We start from the raw sequence: 27,447 nt of genomic DNA, 5'->3' as shown, positions 1-27,447 counted from the left end.
TGCCTGTACATTGCCTCAGTATAGACTACAAGCCTATTCATCCCCTTGGAAATTATGCAATTGCACTTTGGCCTGTTCCAGTCTTCTAGGTCCTGATGCTTTGGGGAAAATTCCCTAACCTGCGAAAATTTGGCAGCGACAGCTTCGCAGCCATCATAACACTTCGCCAGGCATAAATTCGCTAGGACAACGCCAACTCACTAAAGTGCAAAGTTGCGTTCAGGGCGCCAAACGCTGGCGAATTTTAAAATCAAAGCGAAGATGCGCTAGGGTTTTCTAATTTGCTTATGGTGGGAAATGATAAAGTTACATGGATGTATATGTTGCAGCAAACACATTACATTACACAAGTCCAGGGAACTTAATAAATAAAAAAGAGTTGTTATAATGCCCTACACATGAGCCCAGTATATAGTTTATGTTCCATATGTTAGGAAATGGAGGGGGGAACCCAGTTACTCAAAAAAAATTTACTGCCCTTTGCAGGCTATCACTCTGAAAAAAGGAAAAGACGCCAGCGTTTTTAGAAAAACTTCGCACTACAAATTGAGGAAGTCCTATGCACTCCACTCTGGCGAATGAGGTATCGTTCAGTAAAATCCGCATCTTAGTGAATTTGCGGAGCTACGTCCGTTCGCCAGAGTGAAAATTCGCCTGGCGTTAGAGTGCGAAGCAACGCTAGCATCTATCTCCTTTGCTAGCGAAGTGACGCCTGCACCCGTTAGGAAATCGGCAAAGTTCGTGAATTTTCGCTAGCGTTAGTCACTTCGCCCTTTAGGGAATCTGCCCCTTTGTTTTTAAGATTGATATATCTGTCAAAGTATTGCTGTTAGCACAACAGATAAAAATCATAAAGGCAACTATTCAGAACTCTAAGGGCTGATCTAAAAAGCCACAATTGGCCATTTATTTTGCATCAATTTTGCACTTTGCCCACTTGTGGGGCATTTTGGGGCAAATTCTCTAACCGGCGGACTGTTCTTTACCTATCTCCAAAGATGCCCAAGTAAATCCCCATTTTTCCTTTCTGCTGATTCACTGCACATGCTCCGTGCTGCTGTCAATTAAGTGAGTTTAGTGACCAATTTACGATACTGAATATATATAATAGAAGTGCCACAATATAAGACTGATAAGTATATAATTCAGATTACTGGAAACCTGCACAATTAGCATTACAATTTAATAATCAGCCCTGCTGTTTCAGCTTATATACAGACCTCATTTTCTGTTTGATAATTTGCAACGACCCCTAAGCTTAGCTTCTCAACACCTAACCTAACAAAATCCAAAATGGGAAACTCCTGAAACTTTGAAGGCCTCGATCATTACTTCTATAGAGATGCTGAACCCTTAGGCTGTTGCAGTAAGTTCAGTATATAAAATATGACAGTTCTAGACACATTCATTTTTAGGGTTTAGGTCTCCTTTAAAATATGCAAGTGCACGGAGTAATCTCATCTATGCAGGTGAAGAAATCTTCATAGGGGACCCTGTGCCATTTGCCCAAAAGACAGAAAGGGTGGGCATCTTTTATTCTTGATTAAGAAGCTCTTAATAGCTTTCTGAGCACAGAAAGCATTGTTTTCCTTGGTTGGTTCTATGTTTCCCTCAAATAAGGGATGACTTCTTACGTTACTAATTTATAAAATTTCCCAATATTTTAGCAAGATCTTAATTGAATTGCGATGTGCCATATTTACATATGCTACTTGTACTGCGTTACTGAAACGGCAAAACATACATTGAAATGCTCATGACATATATTACTTCTCTAGCAGCTGGGTGCAAATGCTTTCTAACCTCATTTTTAATAGGGGAAAAATACAAAGCATGCAACAAATCTGTCAGCTGCAGTAACCACCTGGCACTTCCATTACAGCAAGGTTTCCATTTAAAGAGGCTAATATTTACTGCATGTGAATGATCTGAGATTTATTTAGATGGAATCAGAGATGGCAGCTATTAAACCTATCATTGTTGGGTACAAACTGTTTTGTTTATTGCCTTGTAACATGTCAATAAAAGTGAATGGTTGCGGGCAGACAATTTCAGTAGATTGTCCCACAGAATACAGATATCAGAAGTATGTTTTTCAATTCACAGTACGTATTACTGAAGGTCAGATTGCTCTGTATGCCAGGATTATTCCTCTAGAAGTGTTTCTGCAAATCTGTTACCTTACCACAAAGATGATATATGAACTTTTTTCTTTCAAACGTAAATGGCGATCTTTTCTTTGTGTTGATTAACAAAGATATAAGTGATGCCAAGATAATATTAGCGAAGCAATGGTGCTCTGGGAATCAGGCAACCTTGTTGTCAGTACTGGAAGATGATAGGGCGGGGGGGTGCCCGTAGACAAGCCAAGAAAATGACACATCTATTTCCTGAAGAAGTTCAAGGTTAACTAAAACTCTAGGCTTATAAAAGTCCCCATACAAAGGACGGTTGGTATAGCTTTACATCAAACTTCGTAAAGTGGGTTACGGTAGCCATAGACGTGCAGATTTACCTTTATATAAGACGAACGATCATTCAGTGCCATCTCCCGACCTGCCACTAACCATTCAGATCAAATAAAGTAGTTAAAGAACAGATCAGACGATGTTCTGCCCCTGACAGCAATCGTACGAAAGTTATGTCTGACAAAACATGCAGAGATATTATTAGCAGCCGACAAATATACGAACCTGTCCGATTGTCTGAATGACCGATCGCCATGGCGCGAAAAACAACGGGACACGGCCAGAAAATCGTAAGAATCAAAGATTCGTACAATCAAATCTTTGCGTCTATGGCCAGCTTAATGCAGGTTTGCTGAATACCAGCTTTTCAAGACAGTTGAGAAAAAGATGCCTTTTATACCTCCCACAACATGGCGGGAGTTACATATCTGCACTGTGATGAAGACAATATATAACACAATGGCATCTAAAGCAAAACACACTTATCTTTTCTTTAAATACTATTCTGTCTCCTTTAAATAATAGCAATAATAGCAATTAAAGCCCTGAAAAAACATAGGACACAGGGTGGCAGTGTCACATTACATGTCCAAGAGAATGCTCCTCTAAAAATTAAAAAAGTATGAAGACAGTGATGTTCTACATATTGCTTTGGGGGGTTAAATACTGACACATTCTAGTATATTTTAACATGGATGTGCCAATATGTCTCAAGCAATTTTGTGTTCTGATCCCTTGCGTCTACGTAGCACCTCCACTTACCCTAACAATGAGGCAGCGGTTTGAAGAAATGACTAGAAGAAGCACCCAAAATGATCAAAATAAAATGAATTAAAACTATAAATATATGAATCCGATTTCTGGTTGCTGGGTGTGGCTCTGCATGACTAAGCCAACTTTCTTTGCATGTTTGTCCAGCTCAGGCCTCCTGCTCTAATATCTGGGTTTACCCTATACAGTATGTACTTTGCACCCTGGGGAGACACACTGCTCTTCAGTTACACCCGTAAGAGGAAAGGGTAGCATTAGGGGCTCTATCTTAAAGGAATTGTTCAGTGTAAAAATAAAAACTGGGTAAATAGATAGGCTGTGCAATATAAAAAATGTATCTAATATAGTTAGTTAGCCAAAAATGTAATGTATAAAGGCTGGAGTGATTTCATGTATAACAAGTCAGTCAGATCACTACTTCCTGCTTTTCAGCTCTCTTGGTTTACACTGACTGGTTGCCCTGGCTACCAGGTAGTAACCAATCAGAGACTTGAGGGGGGGCCACCTGGGTCATTTCTGTTGCTTTTGAATCTGAGCTGAATGCGGAGGGTCAATTACAAACTCACTGAACAGAAATGTCCCATGTGGCCCCCCTTCAAGTCGCTGACTAACTCAGAGTTATAGAGCTGAAAAGCAGGAAGTTGGATTCTGGCTGTTTTATTAGACATCCAGTCACTCCAGCCTTTATACATTACACTTTTGGTTAACTAACTATATTAGAAACATTTTTTATTTTGCACAGCCTATCTATTTACACATTTTTTATTTTCACACTGAACTATTCCTTTAAGAGATATACGGCTGGTGATCATAGGGATATGCTAAGAATAACCCCTGTTATAAACTATAATAAGTACATTGTTAGAACACTGAACAGTAACAAAGTTCAGTGAAGCTCATCTTACCTGCTGGATACAAAGCATTTAAGTACTTTAAAACGACATTTCCCTGAGGGTGTTCCCCGCATAGGGGCCTTTAAAACTACTTAAAAGACTCACTGAAATGTACAAAATGATCTTATACTTCCCGGGTGGTTTTAGTCTCTGCATCTATTCAGTGAAGAGTTTTCTTCCCTTTTCATATATTATAGTAATTGCATCTGTTGCCAAAACTACAGCAAGCTGTGTCTTAAAAACCACAGAGACAGAACACTCATGAAGACGGATTATTATGACCCCGTTTAACATTTCTGCCATGTGCTTCTGCATCTGAGCAGCATCTATGCTGGCCAAATGCACATGATTTTTTTTCACGCAGCTCCGCTGCTTTCTGAAGGGACTGAATGACTGTCTATGTGTGCTTGTGGCCACCCGCAAAGAGATTTGCCTGAAGGAACGACAGGTGATCAGACAAACAGGCAGGCAGAAGTGAGTTGCCTGCTGACTTGATTTTGTGTGTATTATTATGGGTGGCCTTGTTACAGTTCATAACGCTCCACTAGGCCTTTATGTAACCAGATAAAGAATGCACAAGGAATGCAACTGAAGAAGGAATGAGTGTTACACAACATATAGTACTTGACCTATCCTCTTCTGCTCAATCCCACATTCTTACCTGGTTTTAACTGGTCTAATATTTTCATGACACCCTTTAGCTGTTGCTGGTAGCCATCTGCTTGTTGCACGGCTTCTTCCTGCTTGTGTTCTATGCTCCTCAGGATTGCCTCGTGTTCTTTGTCCAGACGCACTCCTTGGGCTTGGAATTCTTCAATTTCTTTGTTGATCTTTAATGTGAATGGAAATTACATTTTGCTATATATTAAAACTAGGAGTAAATCAACCTGCCATGATACATAGTCAAATCGTGCATTAAAGGAGAACTAAACACTAAAAATGAATATGGCTAAAAATGCCATATTTTATATAGTGAATTTATTGTACCAGCATTAAAGGAAAACTATACCCCCAAAATGAATACTTAAGCAACAGATAGATTATATCAAATTGAATGACATATTAAAGAATCTTACCAAACTGGTATATATATTTAAGAAAATATTGCCCTTTTACATCTCTTGCCTTGAACCACCATTTCGTGACTATCTGTGCTGCCTCAGAGATCACCTGACTAGAAATACTACAACACTAACTGTAACAGGAAGAAGTGAGGAAGCAAAAGGCAGAACTCTGTCAGTTAATTGGCTCATGTGACCTTACATGTGGTTTGTATGTGTGCACAGTGAATCTTACGATCTCAGGGGGCGGCCCTTATTTTTTAAAATGGCAATTTTCTATTTATGATTACCCAATGGCACATACTACTAAAAAAGTATATTATTATGATAATGGTTCATTTACATGAAGCCGGGTTTTACACATGAGCTGTTTTACTCAGTATCTTTTAATAGAGACCTACATTGTTTGGGGGGTATAGTTTTCCTTTAAGTTTCAGCTTGTCAATAGCAGCAATGATCCAGGACTTTAAACTTGTCACAGGGGGTCACCATCTTGGAAAGTGTCTGTGACACTCACATGCTCAGTGGGCTCTGAGCAGCTGTTGAGAAGCTAAGCTTAGGGCTCGTCACTAATTATCCAGCAGAAAATGAGGTTGGTCTGTAATATAAGCTGATGCTACAGGGCTGATTATTAAATTCTGATGCTAATTGCACTGGTTTCTGTGCTGCCATGTAGTAATTATCTGTATTAATTACTAATCAGCCTTATATTGTGACATTTCTATTCTATGTGTACTGTATATTTTGAGTGGGTCCCTAAGCTCAGTAAGTGACAGCAGCACAGAGCATGTGCAGTGAATTATTATTAACATTTATTTATATAGCGCCAGCATATTTTGCAGCGCTGTAAAGTAAATGGGTTTATACAAACTAAACCACATTAATTACATACATAGAACATATGGAATTACATACATCACAACTAATACCGGTACAAAAGGTGAGGAAGGCCCTGTGCAAAAGAGCTTACAAACTAAAGGGAAGGGAATAAGACACAAGAAGGTGTGGGAGTGGGCAAGATCAGAATTAAGTAAGTGAGATGTAGTACTTATGTGGTATTGCATTTGGTAGTTAAGCAGAGTGAGGGTCTCTAAAGAAGTGTGTTTTAAGAGATCTTTTGATAGCAGAAAGGTTGGGAGAAAGTGGGACAGACCGTGGGAGAGAGCCATTGCAAAGTCTTGAATGCGAGCATGTGAGGAGGTAATGAGAGAAGAGTTGAGTAGCAGGTCAGTAGAGGAGCGTAGTAAGCGGTTGGGTGAGTATATAGAGATGAGTTCAGAGATGTAGGGTGAATCAGCAGAAAAGAAGATGGGGAGCTACTAGGGCATCTTTGGAGACACAGATTTTTACTGCTAAAGGGACGTGGTTGCCTTGAGCTAGTACAAAAGCCCAAAACATGATGTACAGCATTTCTGGCGACTTCTTTAGTTAAGCTTTAGCTCTCCTTTAAATTTATAACTCTGACATAAGAAAACCATAGATTAAATTTTGGCAAAGCTCATCACAGATCAAAGGGCTTGCCACCAGGATTAACTCTTATTATACAAAGACATGGGTTTGGAATTCCTACAATATATATACATTTAAAGGGGCAGATTTATCAAAATGTGAGTTTATAGTTAAATAAATAAAAACTCACCCACGTTCAAATTATTCCTATGGGATGTTTAGAATTGCATTTATCAATGGGTGAAAGTTAGAACTCACCATCTGATAAATAAGGTTCTAAAAATCCCATTGGAATGAATAGAACGTGGGTGAGTTTTTATTTATTAAACTCTAAACTCACATCTTGATAAATCTGCCCCTTAAGGGACAAAATCCAGGTTTAGTTGCAGCTATTCTCACCTCTGCAATGTGTTCCATCAGCCTTTCTATCTTGTTATTCTGTTCATTGACGAAATTGAATAAGGCGAAATTTCGATCTTCCACTGTTGAAAAATAGATATTAAATGTTGCCCATATTGTGTATTCGTAATTTACATAGACAAAAAGTAAGTCGTTTCCTGATAATCCTACAAAGCTGCACATTATATACTTGAAATGCCCAGAAACCAGATTTCTCTTAGAAGTAGAAGACTCATGGGGCCAAATTCCCTAACCGCCGAAAATTCGGCAGTGACGGCTTCACAGCCATCGCAATACTTCGCAAAGGCGTTAATTCGCAAGGACAACGCTAATTCACTAAAGTGTGAAATTGCATCCATGGCGCCGAACTCTGGCGAATTTTCGCTACTTTGCAATCAAATCGAAGATGCGCTAGCGTTGCCTAATTTGCATATGGCGGTATATGTTGCATTGCATTACACAAGTCCAGGGAACATAAATGAATAAAATAGAGTTGTTATAATGCCCTACACATGAGCCCAGTGTATAGTTTATGTTCCATATGTTAGAAAATGGAGGGGGGAACCTGGTTACCCAAAAAAAATTTTACGGACCTTTGCAGACTATCACTCTAAAAAAAGGAGCGTTTTTTGGACTAAAAATTGAGGAAGTCCTATGCACTCAATTGCACTTTGCCTGGTCTGAGCTGGCAAAGGCAAGTCTGGCGAATGAGGTAACGCTCAGTAAAATTACATCACGCTGGCGAATTTTTGCTAGCGTTAGTCACTTCACCCTTTAGGGAATCTGCCCCATGGAGATTGATGACAAGATGAAAATGGTTTCTCCGTGTGGTTATGTCACCGTAACCTTTAATCGTATGTTCTTGAGTCTCGATTTGAGTAGAAAATGGCTGTCAAGACTCTTGTAACGGTGTGACATGACAGCCTATTGAATTAAAAGAGTCTATGCAGAGCAAAATTTAGAATGAATGATGATTAGTATGCAGTGCTTAAGTTGCTGCAGGTCAGCACCATGTCTTTGACTGAGCTGTGTTCATTTATCAGAGGATGAAATGACATTCACTGTCTGGCACTCTGATAATGTTGCGAGACAAAAAAAACGCTTGCTATCATTGACAGCTTGCCTTAAAAAATTGATCCCAAAACATCTTTTAAAATACTAATGTGATAAAAGGAGAGACAAGAAACATGACAAATCCGATAAAATATGATCTAAATATTAAAAATGTGTTAAATGGCATGTAAAGGCAAAAAAATAAGATCCAATTTTTACTTTCTTCAATGAAAAAGAAACCTATCTCCAATATACTTTAATTAAAAAATGTGTACTGTTTTTATAAGAAACCTGACTGTATACAGTGGAATTCTCCCTTCAATTACTGCTGTGGATAGGAATTGTCAGACGGTCCCTAACTGCTCTGCAGGGAAACAATCATACTTATGAACAGCAGGGGGAGCCCCCGCCTTACTTCCCAGCCATGCAGAACTCAAGCAGCTTTGTTTGTTTCCCTGTAGAGCAGTCGGCGACTGTGTAGAGATTTGTATTGGATTTTATTTTTGCCTTTACTGTTTCTGTTTCTATTTGGAGGATTATTTTGCTGCAGCCACTGGTTACTTGTGCTGTTTTGATAATTTATGACGATCCCTAAGCAGCCAAGACCACACTGAGCATGTGCACAGTCTTGGTCTTGCAAAGATGTATAACAAAGTTACAAGATGGTGACCCCCTGTGACCAACTTTGAAAGCATAAATCATTTGTTTTATTAGGCTTGTGGTGCCGTAAGCTCATGTTTATGTTTAGTATACAAAATACAGCATTTCTAGCCTTATTCTGTTTTAGACTTTACTTCCCCTTTAAGTAGAGCACATATTTCAAATGTGTGCTCTTGGATTACTGAAAAAGAAATACATCCTTTTTTCTAAAGCAATATTAGCCCATTTTCTTGTATTTGTAATAAATGACTATTTCTGTGGCACGGTTTTACGGCAAGGGAGTAATGGCCCAGGCGGTGGGAGTGTGCTATGGTATCATCAGGCTCCAGGAAAGGCAGACAGTGACACATAAAGCTCTCTAAATTGCCTAATAGACTATAAAAAAAGAACATGAAAATCTGTTTAGCACAGACATTTATGAGCTTAGTGAGCCTTTAATAGAACCACTCTCTGCAGAATAAATTAAAGGACAAGGAAAGTTATGCATTAAAGGGGTTGTTGCCCTTTAACTTGACTTTTAGCATGATAAAGAGTGATATTCTGAGACATTTTTTATTTAAATTTTTTGCATTATTTAGCTTTTTATTCAGCAGTTCTCCAGTTTGCAATTTCAGCAACCTGGTTGCTAGGGTCAAAATTACCATAGCAACCATGCACCGATTTGAATAAGAGACTGGATTATGAATAGGAGAAGACCTGGATAGAAAGATGAGTAATAGAAAGAAGCAATAACAATACATTTGTTTTTTAGATGGGGTCAGTGGCCCCCATTTGAAAGCTGGAAAGAATCAGAAGAAGAAGGGAAATAATGAAACAACTATAAAAATAAAATAAAATATTGAAGACCAATCAAAAAGTTACTTAGAACTAAAATATAGTAAAAGTTGATTTAAAGTTAAAAACTATACCCCCAAAATTAATACTTAAGCAACAGTTTATTTTAAATTATGTGACATATTAAAGAATCTTACCAAACTGGAATATATATTTAAGTAAATATTAACCTTTTACATCTCTTGCCTTGAACCACCATTTCGTGATGGTCTGTGTGCTGCCTCAGAGATCACCTGACCAGAAATACGGCAGCTCTAACTGTAACAGGAAGAAGTGTAGGAAGCAAAACACAAAACTCTGTCTAATTGGCTCATGTGATGGTATGTTTGTGTGCACCGTGAATCCTATGATCCCAGAGGGAGGCCTGTTATTATGTTACTATGATAAACACGAGCCAGGTACGGGGAGCATCACATCTCTCTCACACTCTCACCTCCATGCTGCACGTAACATCCGTCCCCCTCAGGGTCAAATCCATGAAGTTTAGCCAATACGGAGCACTCGGAGTGATGTGTTAAAATCATTAAATTTTAATAGTCCAAGTTAAAAGAAAATAACAGCGTGTCAACATACAAAATCTCAGATCATCCGCTTTACGCGTTTCATGGCTTCTCGCCACTTCATCAGAAGCGTACCTGATGAAGTGGCGAGAAGCCATGAAACGCGTAAAGCGGATGATCTGAGATTTTGTATGTTGACACGCTGTTATTTTCTTTTAACTTGGACTATTAAAATTTAATGATTTTAACACATCACTCCGAGTGCTCCGTATTGGCTAAACTTCATATTATGTTACTATGGTTTGCAGAGGATTACTGGACCCAGTTTCCCGAGGATGACTTTTTTTGAATAATATCTAAATTTTCAACCTGAACTTCTCGACACAGCTCACTAAGAAGTTAGGGAAGACTGGCTGCCACCTGCTTTCTCCCATGCAAGTAGTGGCACCCAGACTTACTAGGCGCTCTTCAAGTTGACATTTCTGTTGGCTGTACAACTACAGAACTGACCTTTAGAAAAACTGGTCATGAAGGCATCTAATGGATGTTGATGTCATTCCCAGGACCCGATGACATCAGCATTTATTTGAAGGGATACTGTCATGGTAATTTTTTTTTAAACGCATCAGTTAATAATGCAGAATTCTGTACTGAAATCATTTTTCAAAAGACGTTTTTGTAACATTTAATTTTGAAATATGACATGGGGCTAGACATATTGTCAATTTCCAAGCTGTCCCCAGTCATGTGACTTGTGCTCTGATAAACTTCAGTCACTCTTTACTGCTGTACTGCAAGTTGGAGTAATATCACCCTCCTCCCTTTCCCCCAGCAGCCTAACAACAGAACAATGGGAAGGTAACCAGATAGCAGCTCCCTAACACAAGATAACAGCTGCCTTGTAGATCTAAGCACAACGCTCAATAGTAAATTCCAGGTCCCACTGAGACACGTTCAGTTACATTGAGTAGGAGAAACAACAGCCTGTCAGAAAGCAGTTCCATCCTAAAGTGCTGGTTCAGGAATGAAATTGTATATTGTAGAGTGAATTATTTGCAGTGTAATTTAAAAATAAAATCTACATCATAAAAATCATGACATAATCCCTTTAATGACTTTAAGACGTGACCAGTCAACTCAGCTGCACACTAAACTTGATAAAATAAAACTTCTTCCAAATATATTCTAATGCAACTTTTCTAAGACACTTTCCTCTCCTCCAGGGAGCCTCCTTTTAACGGAACAAAAGAGATTAAAATAAGCCTAGGGCAAAGCAGTGCACGAAGAGAAATCTGCCACTTTAAATTAAAAAGACAAGTAAACACAACTTGGCTTTGTGTTCTTCTAAGCCCGTGACTCTGCAATGTTCTTCTAAGTACCTTCTGTCAAACGCACGCTACAAAAGGTAACTGTCATAAATGCAAAAGGCTTTTATTGTTCTGAGGTCCATTGAATGAGCAGCAAAGCAATGCACTGGAGATATTCGCTCAAAGCCGTTTCAACCCTTTCGCTTTCCGATTCTCTCCGAAATGCTGGATGCTTTATAAAACTGAGATTGTAAACAGCAAACACTTCATTAAATTGCAAATAAATAATAATGAAGTCAAGTGATATCTTTCGACTCAACGCTGCATTTCTAAATGATTTTGGTCAAATAAATGGTTGTTTTCTGGACAATGAAATGAAATATGTATAATATATTGTAATAATCTGGAAAACGTGGTTGGTGGTAGTTTTGTGGTGAAGTTATTTACTTCAGTTCAATTCTTTTAATAAAAAGAGATACACTTAAAGGAGAAATAAAACCTAAAGTTAAAAAAACCCTACCCCCCTACCCTACATAGACTCCCCCTCCCTCCCCCCCAGCCAAACTGCTCCCCCTTTCTTTTTTTCTTTTCAATTCTTTTCTAACCCCTCCATGCAGATTATGTCGGCGTTCATGGGCGCCATCTTCATCCCTTTCGGTAATCTTTGGAATGAGACTGTCGCTCCGCCAATTTTCGCGAGTTTCGGCGCATGCACAGTTGTTGAGAAACATAAAAATTGCTCCAACTGCGCATGCGCTGCTACGCTGGTCCCGTTTCAAAGATTCCGAAAAAAGAAGATGGCTGCCGTGAACTCCGCTGGACAGAATCTGCACGGAAGGTTAAGACTTAGGGGCATTTCCCCAGGGTGGCAGCTAGACTGGGGGAGGAGGAAGGGGGGTCTATGTAGGGTAAAGGGGTAGGTTTTTTTTAACTTTAGGGTTTAGTTCCCCTTTAAGTGCATCTCTTTTTATTAAAAGAGTTGAACTGAAGAAGCCGCTCGGATGAAAGTTCAGTTGCTTTAGACTTAAATACTAGATACTGTATACTCTTATTAAAGTGATAGCTTAAGCCTTAAAGGAACAGTAACACCAAAAAATTAAAGGCATGACAATATAATGTAGTGTTGCTCTGCACTGGTAAAACGGGTGTGTTAGCTTCAGAAACACAACTATAGTTAGTCAATAACAATTCTGCAGAATTCCTTTGTATACTACAGAGTTTATCTGTTATCTGCTGTGTATCCTGTGTCTTTTCTCCTTTTTCAGCTTTGAATGGCTGCCTCCATGGAAACACAGCAGCTCGTTTATATCAACTATAGTTGTGTTTCTGAAGCTAACACACCTATACTAATATCTACACTAACTATAGTAGACTTTCTGAATCAAACCCACAAGTTTTACCAGTGCAGAACAACAGTACATTATATTTAATTACTTTGATTTTTTGGTGTTACTGTTCCTTTAAGGTTCCCATTCATATATTGGCTGTCCACTCAGCCAATCCTGACCAAGCTGGCAGCCTACTGACTCGTGTGTTGCTCCAAAATGATTCCCTCTTGACAGATATGTGATTAAGGCTTGTTGAGAACCAAACAGAACAACCTGGTAAATCCCATTAGATAAGGACCATAATAGGCTCTAGATCAGTGATCCCCAACCAGTACTCTCCAACTCCTTGGATGTTGCGCTCAGGGTCCTCAAAGCAGGTGCTTATTTTTAATTCCAAGCTTGAAAGCAAGTTTTAATGGCATAAAACTAAGTATAGTGCCAAGTAGAGCCTCTTGTAGGCTGCCAGTCAACATAGGGGCTACCAAATAGCCAATCACAGCCCTTATTTGGCACCTCAAGGGACTTTTTCATGCTTGTCTTGCTCCCCAACTCTTTTTACTTTTGAATGTGGCTCACAGGTAAAAAAGGTTGGGGACCCCTACTCTAAATATTATCTGTGTCCATTGGGTCTCAAAAGGCCCCAAAGTATAGACTGACATATTTTGCCCCTATCCGATCAGTTTTCTGTGCATGCTTGCTTCCATAGACTTCCTTTTATCCAAATAATCCAATTTTTTTTTTTTTTAAATGTTTTCCTTTTTCTCTGTATAAAACAGTTCCTTCTACTTGATCCCAACTAAGATATAATTAATCCTTATAGGAAGCAAAACCAGCCTATTGGGTTTATTTCATGTTTAAATGATTTTCTATTAGAGTTATGAAGATCCAAATTACAGAAAGATCCATTATCTGGAAAGCATTCTGGATAACAGGTCCCATACCTGTCCTTATATCTTAGAAGTAGTAATGTAATTAACAGGCTAAGAGAAGCAATCATAATCACCATGTACCTATATCAGTCCGAGGGGTATGAAAAGGATATTGGGCATGTTCAATGAAGTAGTGGTTCATAAGTGATGACACATTTGTAATAAGTAATAAGACAAAATGTATTTTGCCATTGGCCGCAGGACATGCTCCGCTCCCTCGGCCTCTCATACCTTCAATGAATCTGGTCACAAGGATGTCTAGGTTGTCCTCTCCAGTAACAGCCTGAATTTGCTGGAAAGCCCGTTCATACGTCTCTGTGGTTTCTTCTGTTGGGTCTCTCTTCTTTCTCTCCAATTCGTCTTTCTCTGTTAATCAATCGATAAAGCATTAACCTGGAGTTAAGTTTGGGGCATCATTAGCTTGACTTGCCTGTACCGAAATGTATTTAAAAAATGTACGTTTTTTTCTGCGGGTGAATAGGCTGCATTCGATCAAATTTCAATAGAAGTGTTTTCAAAAAAACCTTAGATTTTTCAAAGTCCACCAATTGACTCCTAATGGGTTCTAGGAGGTCCCCCATAGGCTAAAAGAGCAATTTAGCAGTTTTTAGATGGCGAATGGTCGAAGTTTTAAAAAGACAGTACATGATAAATTTCGATATTCGAATTTCTAATTTTTTCAAAAAATAGCTCAAGATTTGAATTTTTTTACTTTGAATTTTCAATTCGACCCTTGAAAAATCTGCCCCATAGTATATGCATCTCACTTCATCAACATATAGGGGCTTATTTATCAAAGGTCTAATGTTAAAGGAACAGTAACACCAAAAAATTTGAGTGTTTTAAAGTAATGAAAATATCATGTAGTGTTGCCCTGCACTGGTAAAAGTGATGTGTTTGCTTCAGGAACACTACTATAGTTCATATAAACAAGCTGCTGTGTAGCAATGGCGCAAATTAAAAAAAGTCTATATGGCACAGGTTAAATAGTGGATAACAGATAACACCATTATGTTCTACAGAGCTTATCTGCTGTGTAACCTGAGCCTTTTCTCCTTTGAATGGCTGCCCCCATTGCTACACAGCAGCTTATTAATATAAACAATAGTAGGGTTTTTGAAGCAAACACATCAGTTTTACCAGCGCAGGGCAAAACTGCATTTTATTTTTAATACACTTTAATGTTTTGACGTTACTGTTCCTTAAGGGTAGGACTCCACGATTTTGTCGCGATCCGACAAGCTGTCGCATGTGACAAAAATAAGGTAAGAGATAGAATAGTCGCATGGTGTTGCAGCGTTGATCCAACGCGATACGACTGTCGGATGCAAACGCTGCGAAAAACTGAACATCATGATGGCTATTAACATCTTCAAATGGTTTAAGGGACCCTGCCATTGACTCCTACATAACCTCTACAGGTTTTATATGGTGTATTTTCAGATTCAAGCTATTTCCAGGGTCAGGATATAATACATCTCAAAAAAGTCAAGTTTTTTAATCCAAAAATGTGAGTTCTGACCCAAAAAAACCCTCAAATTTTCATGAAAAACACAACTCGATACCCTTAATTTAAAGGCAGAAACCAAACTGATTAAAGGACAAATATACTCGATATCACCCTATGGGGTTATTTATTAAAGTGCCAAAAACGCAAGGGTGTTAAAAGTCTGAATAAAAAAATCAATGGGTTTCATGCAATAGTCCGAAGATTTTGTGGTTTTCGGGCAAAAAAAAAAACAAACTGCATTTTTGTGCATCAAATCTATAAAATGCGTACAATTTAAAATTTTCATGATTTTTTAGAGTTTTTTCCTGCACATGAGATTTTCGGGAAAATGTATTGATAAATAAGGAGAAAAAACCTGTGTGGAAAATATATTTTCGGATTTTGATAAATAACCCCTGAAGTTTTTACTTTCTTACTCTTACACAGGCATATTTGTTTCTAATCACATAAATGGGACAACCATATTGTTTGTTTGTCTGTAGAAATTAAAACAGCATTATCTATGGCTTTTTGGAGCACCGATTCATTTCTGTCTGGGTAAAAATGTCCACACAGAAGTGGTAGATACTGTAAGTCATGGAAGGAATATTCCTTGCACACAGTAACCTTTCCCTTTAAAATGTACTATGCTACTTAGAATAAAATGAGTGATAGACTGTATTTATTAAATATTTTCTTTCTATGGGTCGAACTTTTTACTTTTGCGTTTCTTTTTAATTTTGTTTTTCGCTTTACTTCAAATGAAAGGTGAAGATAATTAAATCTTGAATCATACCCCAATGTGATTTACAAGTTTCTCAGGTTTGTCCCTAATGCGACCTGCTTTGCATTCATGTGCAGCGAAGTGGCATTTCAGTATCAGTAGGAATGATTAATCTGTTACCAGCTTGTCTCTCTAACAAGTCAGTGAGGAGGGATACGAAAGAAACATTTAAATACAATATGGGGTTTGGGGTAGCAGCATTTTTAACGATGCAAAAAGAAAAGAGAAAGTCAGGTTAAAATGTGGAAAGTTAAATGAGAATAAAAACAAAGGAAAGTGGAATATTATTGTAATAAAATACTAATACTGTGACATTTATGATTCTCTGTGATGTATCTTTTTCAGGAAAGAAACATTGCAGCAGCATTTCAGTGGCATGGGATCAGAACATGACATGCCAGAAATGTTTATTGCATTGGGCAGCATGAAAACTATTGTATAATTCTCCCACTTGTAAACTAGTTTGCCAAGTTGTAGCAAAGAATATAAATTCTTTATCCACATTAATTCAGCTCTAAAGTATACTGGCTAAAGGTTATTACTGTTTTATTGATAAAGGTCAATATAATCTTGTGAACTAGAGTCCTGCACTGGTCAATTTTTTGGAACCCGGGCCGTACCCGACCCCTACCCACAACCTGCAATCCGTAACCCTGACCAGCAACCCGCATTCTTACCCGCTTGGACCATCTACCCGACCTGCAAGTACCTTATCCGCAACCCGGACCCACTGACCATAAAGAATCAGGAAGTTCTGTCATTGTAAACAAGAAGTGACATCATCGGAAGTAGGCGTGATCAGGAAACAAGGAGTAAAACAGGAAGTGCTGTCATTGTAAACCGGAAATGACATCATCAGAAATATGCGTGATCAGAAAAAAAGGAGTAAAACAGGAAGTGCAGTCATTGTAAACCGGAAGTGCCATCATCGGCAGTAGCCGTGACCAGAAAAAAGGAGTAAAAATCGCTATTGAGAAGACCCGCGGCCTGACCCGCAGAACCCCCGACCCGAGTCTATACCCGCACCCGGAACTCCTACCCGCAACCCGCAGGGTACCGCAGGTTTTTGCATGTTACCTGCGGGTACCCGCGGGTATCCAACCCACTACAGGACTCTATTGTGAACTATACAACAGGAGTAAGGCAAACATTGGTAACTTAACGTAAAACCCAACATGGCCTTTCTACTGAGAGATGAAGCCAGTAGAACTTGGGCATTCCAGATAAATTTGGTTGGATGTGATAGGGAGATGCTGGTTGTTGTTGTAAGTACTGAGCTTATGGTTTTCTGAAGCAACCATTTGCAAAGTACACCCTTCCGCTTGTAAATTAGAGATGTAGGTAGCCCTTTGTGCAGGCCCGGATTTGTGGAAAGTCCACCTAGGCCAGGGCCTAGGGTGGCAGGATTTTAGGGGGGAGGCATGCTGCCCAACCACACCTACATTGATTCAAAAACACTGGGGTTGCGCTGGAGATACAATCATTTTTTAAATTTCCCATGCGCCAATCCCCATTGATGATGAAAATTTGCACGAATAAAGGGGGGGGGACAGGGGCGACAAACTGCAGTGGGCCTAGGGGCACCCACTATGTAAATCCGGCCCTGCCTTTGTGAGAGGCAAAGAATTGCCATGAAATAAGTGAATGGGTGTAGGTTGGAATGGTTTGTGGAGTGCAGTGAGGTAGGCAGGCATTAGATATTGAGTGGGATCAAAAACAGAAGGACATGCTAAGAGAAGGGACAGAATGATTTGTATATCAGGAGACTCCTAGGTTTCTATGATGAGACATGGTTTCAGTTGTTGTTCATCTTCCAACACTTTTTTTTAGTTAAATTGTTTTATGATAGTTCACCAGAACTTTCCACTTTTTATTTTTTACGGTTTTTCTAAAATCTAAGTTTAAAGTTGAATGTCCCTGTCTCTGGTGTTTCAGTCTGGCAGCTCAGTAATTCAGGCGCAGACTCTAAACTGTTACAATTTTGCAACATTTAGTTGATACATTTTTCAGCAGCATCTCTGGAGTATCAGCAACTATTGTATCAATTCTAACAGCTGCATGAAATGAAACTCAGGGATTTTGCTCAGCAGCGACAAAGATAAGAAATGTAGCAACTAAATGTATCAATTTAGAACAGTTACAGGGTCGGCGACCCCCCCTCCCAGAGCTGCTTTAGAAGGTGAAAAATTACACTTTACACTTCAATATTAGAAAAGCCATGACAAATAGAAAATAGAAAGCAATAGGTAAAAGTCTTTATTTCTGGTGAACTGTCTGAAACCAACTGAACTGAAAAAAGTGTTGGAAGGTGAACAACACCTTTGAGAAGGAAGTAAAATATATGTATATATATTGGCAAGCATAACTATAGGAGAGTAAAAATGATCTGATATCAACATTCAGTTTGAATTTGAGAGAAGAAACCTTGGCTAACTGGATTGTCTGTTTAAAAGGGGTTATAGTAGACAAATGATAAAAACAGGAGTTGTTTCTACCTTTTTTGCGTCTTGCATTGAGAACCTCCTCACTGATAGCACGTTCTTGAGTTTTTGCTCCCATGAACTCTTTCAGTTTCCGGTCATGATCGATAACGCGCTGGAGCTCCTTGATTTCAGCTGTGTGCTGGTTCAGATCTTTCTCGGCTTTTTCCCTGAGCTGCAACATTTTCGTTTGAGCTTCGTCTCTATCATCATCAGAGAGAGATGGAAAAAGGAAACATTTTTAAGACTAATGCATCCAGCTGTAAAATGCATAAAAATGTTAAAGAATAACTAAAGCTTCCCATAACTGTTTTGTTTTACATCTGTACAGATCTTGTCTTTTGATGACATAACCTTCTGTAAAGATGCATATTTTCAAGCCCAAGGAGTGAAAAGCAAGTGCACAAAGCATTCTCCCCTGGGTACAACAGGTACATTTAATTGTGGGCTTGAGCCAAAACTGTAAAGGTGTGCACAACCCCAGTCAAGCATCAAATGAGCGATCAATCTTTCTGTGCTGCTCATGGACTGTTTGAAGTCAGCTGAGTAAGCTCATACTGAGTTAGCATGAGTTAAGAATCAAATGTTTAAAGATTATATCCAGGGCCGCCATTACAACAACATTTTCGGGGCCTCCGGCTGGGTTCCCTCCCACCCCAGCCCCCTAGCCCCACCCCAGATCCCGCCCACACCACAGTTAAAAGACCACACCGACATCAGCGTTAAAAATTGTAAACCCCCACAAGCCATTGATGGTCAGGGCCCTCTTTTAATTAAGTAAGTGCTAGATACTTTGGGTCTTTTCGCAGCTTTGGGAATTCAACTTTGGCTCCTTTCATGACTTTGGGTCTTTTCGCGGCTTTGTGACTTCAGCTTTGGCTCCTTTCATGACTTCGGGTCTTTTAGCGGCCTTCGGAAGAGGCAGTGTGGCTTCGGGGCTGTCAAGGGGGGCCCAACTATTTCGAAAAGTGCAGCAATAAGTGAGATTTAATACTATTCCCTTTTTGCCGAAAATTACCTGGCATCGTATGCTGCAGATGAGTCGTCAATCACAGAACCAATCTCCTTTCTGGTCTGGAGCAATTCCTGGAGACAAAAAAACCCACAGTGTAAAGACTCTACAATTGTAAATTAGAGCATTTAGGGGGTTATTTATAAAAGGTCCAGTTTGTGAGGGTTTTTTCTACCTTAAATAAACTCACAACTCGCATGTTTGCTTATTTATGAAAAAAACTCGACTCCAGGCAATTGTGGTGAAAAACTTGAATGCTTCAATTGATCGAGTTATCGGCGAAAAAATATCAAAAATTAAATAGCTTGAATTGAATTGATTGATTTTTTAAGCGCAAAACCACTACAAAATCGCCAAAAATCATAAAGGCTAAAAACATCTTCAAGGGACCTCTGCCATTGACTTCTACATGACCTGAACAGGTTTTAGCTAGAGTATTTTCAGATTCAAGCTTTTTGCAGCTTCAAGGCAAAACTCTCAACTAAAAATTTTTTTTTATCACGATAAATTCCAGTTTCCAGCCTCACAAGTGCAACACACTGGTCTACAACATCTTATTAATCAGTTTTACTGTGAAAAGACTTTACTTACTAATTCTTTTGCAATGTTCAGAAAAACATTCAGGTATAGGTTGCTCACCAACCACTTGCATGCTGCCCATTTTTGAATTCCAGCCTTGGAGGCAAGTTTTGGTTACATAAAAACCAGAGCCTCCTGTAGGCTGCCTATCCACAGCATTATTTGGCACCCCCAGGAACTTTTTTCATGCTTGTATTGCTCCACAACTCTTTTTACATTCAATGTGGCTCATGGGTAAAAGGTTGGGTACCCCTGGCCTGGAACTTTTAAATCTCATTTTCGAAATTACTATATATATTATAATTCATTATAATTTATTACAATTTCGTAACCATAATTAATGGAACCGATATGGTCTGGTTATATATTTCCTTTACCCACGCTATTTTTAGCTGACAAATCCCCATACGGGTAAAATATTTTATTTATAATTGAAAAACCGCTAATCCCAAACTCTTTATCATTTTATGCAAATCCCCCAATAAAAGATGATTTTAAACATTGTATACATATTATCAGTATTATAACAATTGTATCATTATGGGTGTCTGTTACATGCTTAGCCCAGCAAAGGTCACTGTGATTTTAAGATCAGTAAAGGATACCAGACACTCGATAGCTAGTGAAGCGGGGGTGACCCCTGCGTGTTTATTGCGTCAAATGTAACGTTTCGGGGGCATGCGCCTTATGTCTGACGAAGGGGCACGCCCCCGAAACGTTACATTTGACGCAATAAACACGCAGGGGTCACCCCCGCTTCACTAGCTATCGAGTGTCTGGTATCCTTTACTGATCTTCAAGTAGGAGAGGCGCCGACCTCTCTAACCAGCACCGGGCTTGAACTTCGAGAGAGGTGGGGAAAGAGGATTATTGTGAACACTGTGATTTTAAACCATTTAAGGAAGTGATGAATATCTCTCTGTATGCCTTTAATTAAGGGAATGCTTTCCCGAAACGCGTAAGACGATGCTGTTACCTCAAATGTTGCAATAAACCCTCCTCAAACCTGTCCGGAGTGCCGTCTGATTTGCTCATTTGGACTAATCATTAAATAAGCCCAATAGGCTGGTTTTGCTTCCAATAAGGATTAATTATATCTTAGTTGGGATCAAGTACAAGCTACTGTTTTATTATTACAAAGAAAAAGGGTTACAAAGAAAATTTGGATTATCTGGATCAAATAGAGTCTATGGGGTAAATTTATCAAAGAGTGAAGTTCCGCCACTAGAGTGAAATTCCGCCACTCTCAATTCATTTCTATGGGATTTTGAAAGGCGTATTTATCAATGGGTGAAAGTGAAAGTTCATCCTTTGATAAATACGCCTATAAAAATCCCATAGAAATGAATGGAGAGTGGCGGAATTTCACTCTAGTGGCGGAACTTCACTATTAACTTCACTCTTTGATAAATATAACCCTATGGGAGATGGCCTTTCCGTAATTCTGAGGTTTCCGGATAACGGATCCCATACCTGTAGTAATTAGCTTAATGGATTTAACAAGCAAGCCTTATATTGAAGAATGAGAGATTTTACTGGTAAAAAAAAAGTTCTCCATCTGCCCAGGTCCATTTGGCTTTGGCCATTATTATATGGATTGAATTACTTTTTTTGTATGATGTGTACAGTGACATTCTGAGCCAATTTGGTCTTCATTTTTGTGTTTAAAAGGTATATCTTTGTTCAGCAGCTCCCTGGTTTACAATTTCAGCAGGTATCTGGTAAACTGGCCAGTGGTTTGTACAAGAGAATTGAAGGTGAGTAGAAAAAGGCCTCAACAGATAGAAAAGTAATATAAAATAAACATAACTGGAGCCTCACAGGGCAATCGTTTTATGGCTTCGGGGGTCAGTGACCACTATTTCAGAACAGGAAAGAGGCAGAATAGTAAGGGGAAGGCAAATCAATTAAAATCTATAAAATATGTAGACCAACTGAGAATTACTTATAATAAAACACTGTATAATTTGGCAAAAGTATAACATAAAGGTGATACATTCATATTTATAAGTGCATTTACCTGTGCACACATCTATGGAAAGAACTAAATATGTAAGAAAGCTTTAGTTCCAGTGTCCTCACATTCCCTTCACCAGTTCCTTAATGTATTCACATGTTTATTTAAATGGATGGAGGCCATGATTTTGAACTATATTACTGATGCACTCTTATATATTCAGACAAATGATAAAATACTGTGCGGTGCCCAAATTCCAATGGTCAGCATATTTTACTTCTAACCAATCTTTATGTACCATAAAACAATTTATTCTTTTTGTCACACTAAAATAAGAGTGTTTCCAACAAACCATTTTCCTTCTGTTTTTTTTTCTGTTGTAGCTTGTTTTCTTCATTTTCCTATAAAGTTTCTCTTACCTTTTCTAGTCTTTTATACAGCTGCTCAAAACGCGATTTTTCAATACGCAGAATTTCGATTTCTTCTCGCATGTTGCCATTTTTTGAAAGCTGAGAATTGAATCTAGTTACGGCCTAAAGAATCAGGATAAAGAAAATCAATAGAGACAAATGTATAAAACAGAGAATGGGCCAAGCGGTGTCACAGCACTGATTCATAATTAAAAACCTGCCCAAAACACTTTCCAATGGTTCATTCAGAAAGGCCAGATAGAACACTCTCTTTAAAGGGTATATGTGAATCCATTACGTCCACATTGCATGCTCAGATTATATTGGTCCATTTACTAAGGGGGTTATTTGCTAAAATCCAAATTTATCTCATGATTCCAATTAAAAAGAGCTCAACCACACTCCCATCCCTGATTTTGCCTTATTTATTAAAAATTTGGAACAGGAAAAAACCCAATAAAATCGAGAGAAAACTCGAATCGTATGATTTTTTCAAACTTTTTCCCCCAAATCTCAATTTTTTTTCTGGTTTTTGCACAAAAACCCCAAAATAACATATCCTCTGGTTAAACTCAGAGCAAATCACATGAACTTCCAACTGGGATAGGGGCATCTCCCATTGACTTATACATGACCTCAACAGGACTGAGATTTTTGGATTTGTGCTTTTAGCCACATCAGAGCATAATAAATCTCAAAAAATTCGAGTTTTTGCTCCAAAAAACCAGACCAGATAAATTTGTGGTTGAGTAGGACAGAGCCTATAATGGCTTCATATTTGCATATACAGGTATGGGATCCGTTATCCGGAAACCATTATCCAGAAAGCTCTGGATTACGGGAAGGTTATCTCCCATAGACTCAAATTTCCTCAAATGTTAATTTTGCAAAATAAAAGGATTTTTTGGCTTTCTAAGCAAGTCCTGCGAGTGATGAGTCGTTGCCGTGGATGTGCTTGCTGAGCTACCACCCATCACCCAGGCAATTGGTGGATTTTTTTGCATGTGACTTCTAATACTATGGTATATATATATAAGCATTTTCATTTGTATAAAAATGCCACCTTTAACAATTGTACTAGTCTAGCATAATGTAATAAGGTTATATTAAGCATATTATGATCTATGATATACAGGTATGGGACTTGTTATCCAGAATGCTCAGGTCCTGGGGCTTTCCGGATAAGGGATCTTTACGTCATTTGGATCTCCATACCATCTACTAAAAACCAATTAAAGATTAAATAAAGCCAATAAGGATTAATTATATGTTAGTTAGGATCAAGTACTGTGTGAGGTACTGTTTTAATTTTATTGTGAAAAAGGAACTCATTTTTAAAACTGTTTGATTAAAATGGAGTCAATGGGAGATGGCCTTCCTGTAATTTATTCTGGATAATGGGTTTCTGCATAATGGATCCATACCTGTATAAATATCATATATGATATAAAAAATTAAATAAGCGCAAAGATATTCTACAGAGCTGTGCAATACATAAATGGGAGTATACACTGAACATACAGATCACATATGCACATAAAAAATTAAATCTCTAATAATAGAAAAATTAGGGATGCACCGAATCCACTATTTTGGATTCGGCCAAACCCCTGTATGCTTCGCAAAAGATTCGGCCGAATACCAAACTGAATCCGAATCCTAATTTGCATTTGCAAATGAGGGGTGGGAAGGGGAAAAACTGTTTACTTCCTTGTTTTATGACAAAAAGTCACGTGATTTCCTTCCCCATTCCTAATTTGCATATGCAAATTAGGATTCGGTTCAGCCGGGCGGAAGGATTTGGCCCAATCCGAATCCTGCTGAAAAAGGCTGTAGTCGATCGTTCAAATTAACATATTTTCAAAAACTTTTCAAAGTCCACCAATTGACTCCACATAGGTTTTTTTACTTCACATTTTCATGTATATATACAGGTATGGGATCCGTTATCCGGAAACGTGTTATCCAGAAAGCTCCAAATTACCAAATAGCTGTCTCCCATAGTCCCCAATTTATCCAAATTATCCAATTTATTAAACATGATTTTTCTTTGTAATAATAAAACAGTACATTGTACTTGATCCAAACTAAGATATAATTAGTCTTTGGTTTATTTTTTTTTATGTTTACATTATTTTCTAGTAGACTTAAGGTATGGAGTTCCAAATTATGGAAAGATCTGTTATCCAGAAAACCCCAGGTCCTGAGCATACTGGATAACGGATCCTATACCTGTATACAGGGCCGCCATTAGAAATCACGGGGCCCCGTACAACAAAATTTTTGGGGCCCCCTGGGCCCCGCCCACACTGACGACCAAGCTCCGCCCCATATCCCGCCCACATCGCAGTTAAAAGACCACACAGACATCAGCGCTAAAAAAGTAACCCCCCCCCCACACAAGTTGTAAAAAGCTATTGATGGTCAGGGCCCCCTTATAAAAAAAATTGGGGCCCCAAAAAAAAAAAAATTAAAATTTTTTTTTTAAAAAAACATTGGTGGCAGGGGCCCCCTGTTAAAAAAAACTTGGGGCCCCAACAAAAAAAAATGTAAAAAAAACTAAAAAATAAACAAACATTGGTGGCAGGGACCCCCTTCTAAGTTAAAAACAAATTGGGGCCCCAAAAAAAAATTTGAAAAAAAATTAATTTTTTTTTGAAAAAAAAACATTGGCGGCAGGGGCCCCCTTATAAGTTAAAAACAAATTGGGGCCCCAAAAAAAAATTTGAAAAAAAATTAATTTTTTTTTGAAAAAAAAAAAAAACATTGGCGGCAGGGGCCCCCTTATAAGTTAAAAACAAATTGGGGCCCCAAAAAAAAAATTTGGAGAAAAAAAATTTTTTTGAAAAAAAAAAAATGGTGGCAGGGGCCCCCTTACAAGTTAAAAACAAATTGGGGCCCCAAAAAAAATTTAAAAAAAAAATAATTTTTTTTTGAAAAAAAAAAAAAAACTGGTGGCAGGGGCCCCCTTACAAGTTAAAAAAATTTGGGGCCACCAAAAACAAAAGTTTTAAAAAAAAGATTGGTGGCAGGGGCCTATAGAATATTAAAATAATACATTGGTGGCCAGGGGATTAAAAAAAAAAAAAACACAAACTGGTGTTCAGTAGAATTGAACTCATGGCTTCAGTACTTCAACTTCGCCTCCTTTCGTGACTTCGGGTCTTTTCACCGCTTCAGGACTTCGGCTTCGGCTGTTTTCGTGACTTCGGGTCTTTGCGCTGCTTCAGGACTTCGGCTTCGGCTGTTTTCGTGACTTCGGGTCTTTTCGGCGCTTCGTGACTTCGGGACTTCGGCTTTTTCCGTGACTTCGGGTCTTTTCGTCGCATCGGCTTCGGCTTTTCGGCACTTCCGCATTCGGCACTGAAGAGGCAAGACGTACGGCTCGGGCGCTCGTAAGGGGGGCCCGGATCTTCAAAAAAATGCAGCGCTGCCGGGCCCCCCTTCATGCCCGGGCCCGGTACGCTTGTCCCCCCTGTCCCCCCCTGATGGCGGCCCTGCCTGTATATATATATATATATATATATATATATATATATATATATATATATATATATATATATATATATATATATATATATATATATATATATATATATATATATATATACACATACCAATTCTCTCATTTTACTGAATAACAAATGCTGTATTGAAATCTTGTTTTTATTTCAAAACAACATTATTTAAAAAAAAATGTGGTATATATTATGTCTGAAAAAAAACTGTATGCAGAAATCACTGAAATACAGCAATGCCATTTCCCAAATTGCCCTTTTTAAATTCTTGATGTTGAACTGAGATTTCTCCCTGCAATAAATAATAGACCCGCTGGTAACTACGTTTGTAACAACCCATGTTGATGGCGAAACGATACCACTGGGTTTTTTTAGCATTTGCATTTTTTGTTTAAGGGTCAGAACATAATGCTTCATTGTATATGAGTGTGTGTATGTTTGATGTATTGCTAATCCTCTAGATAAACCAAATTTAAATTCTGACAAGCACAACATTGAAAAGTGTTTAAATCCTACCAATCCAAAGGCAATTTACAGCATGTATATCACTGTACTAAGGAATGGGGCTCTGGGAATATTACTTTAGATTAAAGTAGAAATGAAGGTGATTGAGGCAGTATAAAAAGCCAGCAGGATACATGGAAGCAGCCGAGATGTATTACTGGTAGCAATAGAGGCCTTGTGATATCACTTTACAGATATCTAGCTGCCTTCACCTACAGTATTGTGTTTCATTACAACGATTGTATTGTCAGTAGCATATTAATAAAATAATAAAGCTGAGAACATAAATACACAATCCAGTCTTCTGAAGGTCTTGTAAATGCTGCACTATTATTATTCCTCTCCCATTGCAGCTAAAATAAAGCCATTATAGCAATATAAATAAAGCCAATACGTCCACATCCCCATTAATCTAATCTTTTATATGTAATTATATATTATAATATAGTTATATAATTATTATATATAATATTATATATTAGGGATGCACCAAATTCACTAAATCTCGCGACTTTTTGACAAAAAACAAGGAAGTAAAAAAGTGTAATAAAAATACCTTGTCCTGGTGGTCTAGTGGGGGGACGGCAGGGACGCCTGCCGCCCCCTCGACGGGGACGCCCGTCACGCCGCGCTGCTCCTGTGCCGGCTCCCTAGTGCGCGCGCGCATGCGCACTTCTGATTTAAAGGCGCATGCACGCTGACGTAATGACGTCAGCGCGAGAGGCGCCAAATTCAAAAAGTATTTAAAGGGCATTCCAACAGTTATCATTGCCCGTGATAGGATTTTGTTCCTGGTGCTTCTGAGCTTTGTGCTATATTCTGAACCTGTTTGATTCCTGTTTTTGACCCCTGCCTGGCTATTTGACTATTCTGACTTCTGGATTCTGACCCTTGCCTGATTACTGACTAAAGGTGGCCATACACGGGCCGATAAAAGCTGCCGACAGACCGTGTCGGCAGCTTATTGGCCCGTGTATGGGGGCCCCCGACGGGCTTCCCCGATCGAGATCTGGCCGAAAGTCGGGCAGATCTCGATCGGATGGGATTAAAAATCCCGTCGGA

General features: G+C 38.7%; 1 protein-coding gene across 4 annotated transcripts in view; it reads right to left on the bottom strand.

The window, feature by feature from the left end:
* Positions 1-27,447, bottom strand: part of ccdc63.L (coiled-coil domain containing 63 L homeolog) — a 68,300-nt gene that overhangs the window by 26,678 nt on the left and 14,175 nt on the right. For all 4 annotated transcript variants that reach the window (XM_041568436.1, XM_041568435.1, XM_041568437.1 and 1 more), the window contains 6 exon segments: positions 22,373-22,486; positions 19,424-19,491; positions 18,421-18,608; positions 13,884-14,018; positions 7,042-7,124; positions 4,794-4,962 (listed from right to left, as the gene is read on the bottom strand). In XM_041568436.1, coding sequence (XP_041424370.1) covers positions 4,794-4,962; positions 7,042-7,124; positions 13,884-14,018; positions 18,421-18,608; positions 19,424-19,491; positions 22,373-22,486 — 757 coding nt within the window.

The sequence above is a fragment of the Xenopus laevis genome, chromosome 7L, assembly GCF_017654675.1.
Source record: "Xenopus laevis strain J_2021 chromosome 7L, Xenopus_laevis_v10.1, whole genome shotgun sequence".
NCBI lineage: Eukaryota > Metazoa > Chordata > Amphibia > Anura > Pipidae > Xenopus > Xenopus laevis.
The sequence above is the reverse complement of the archived record's forward strand: the minus strand, read 5'-3'. Positions and strand labels throughout refer to the sequence as shown.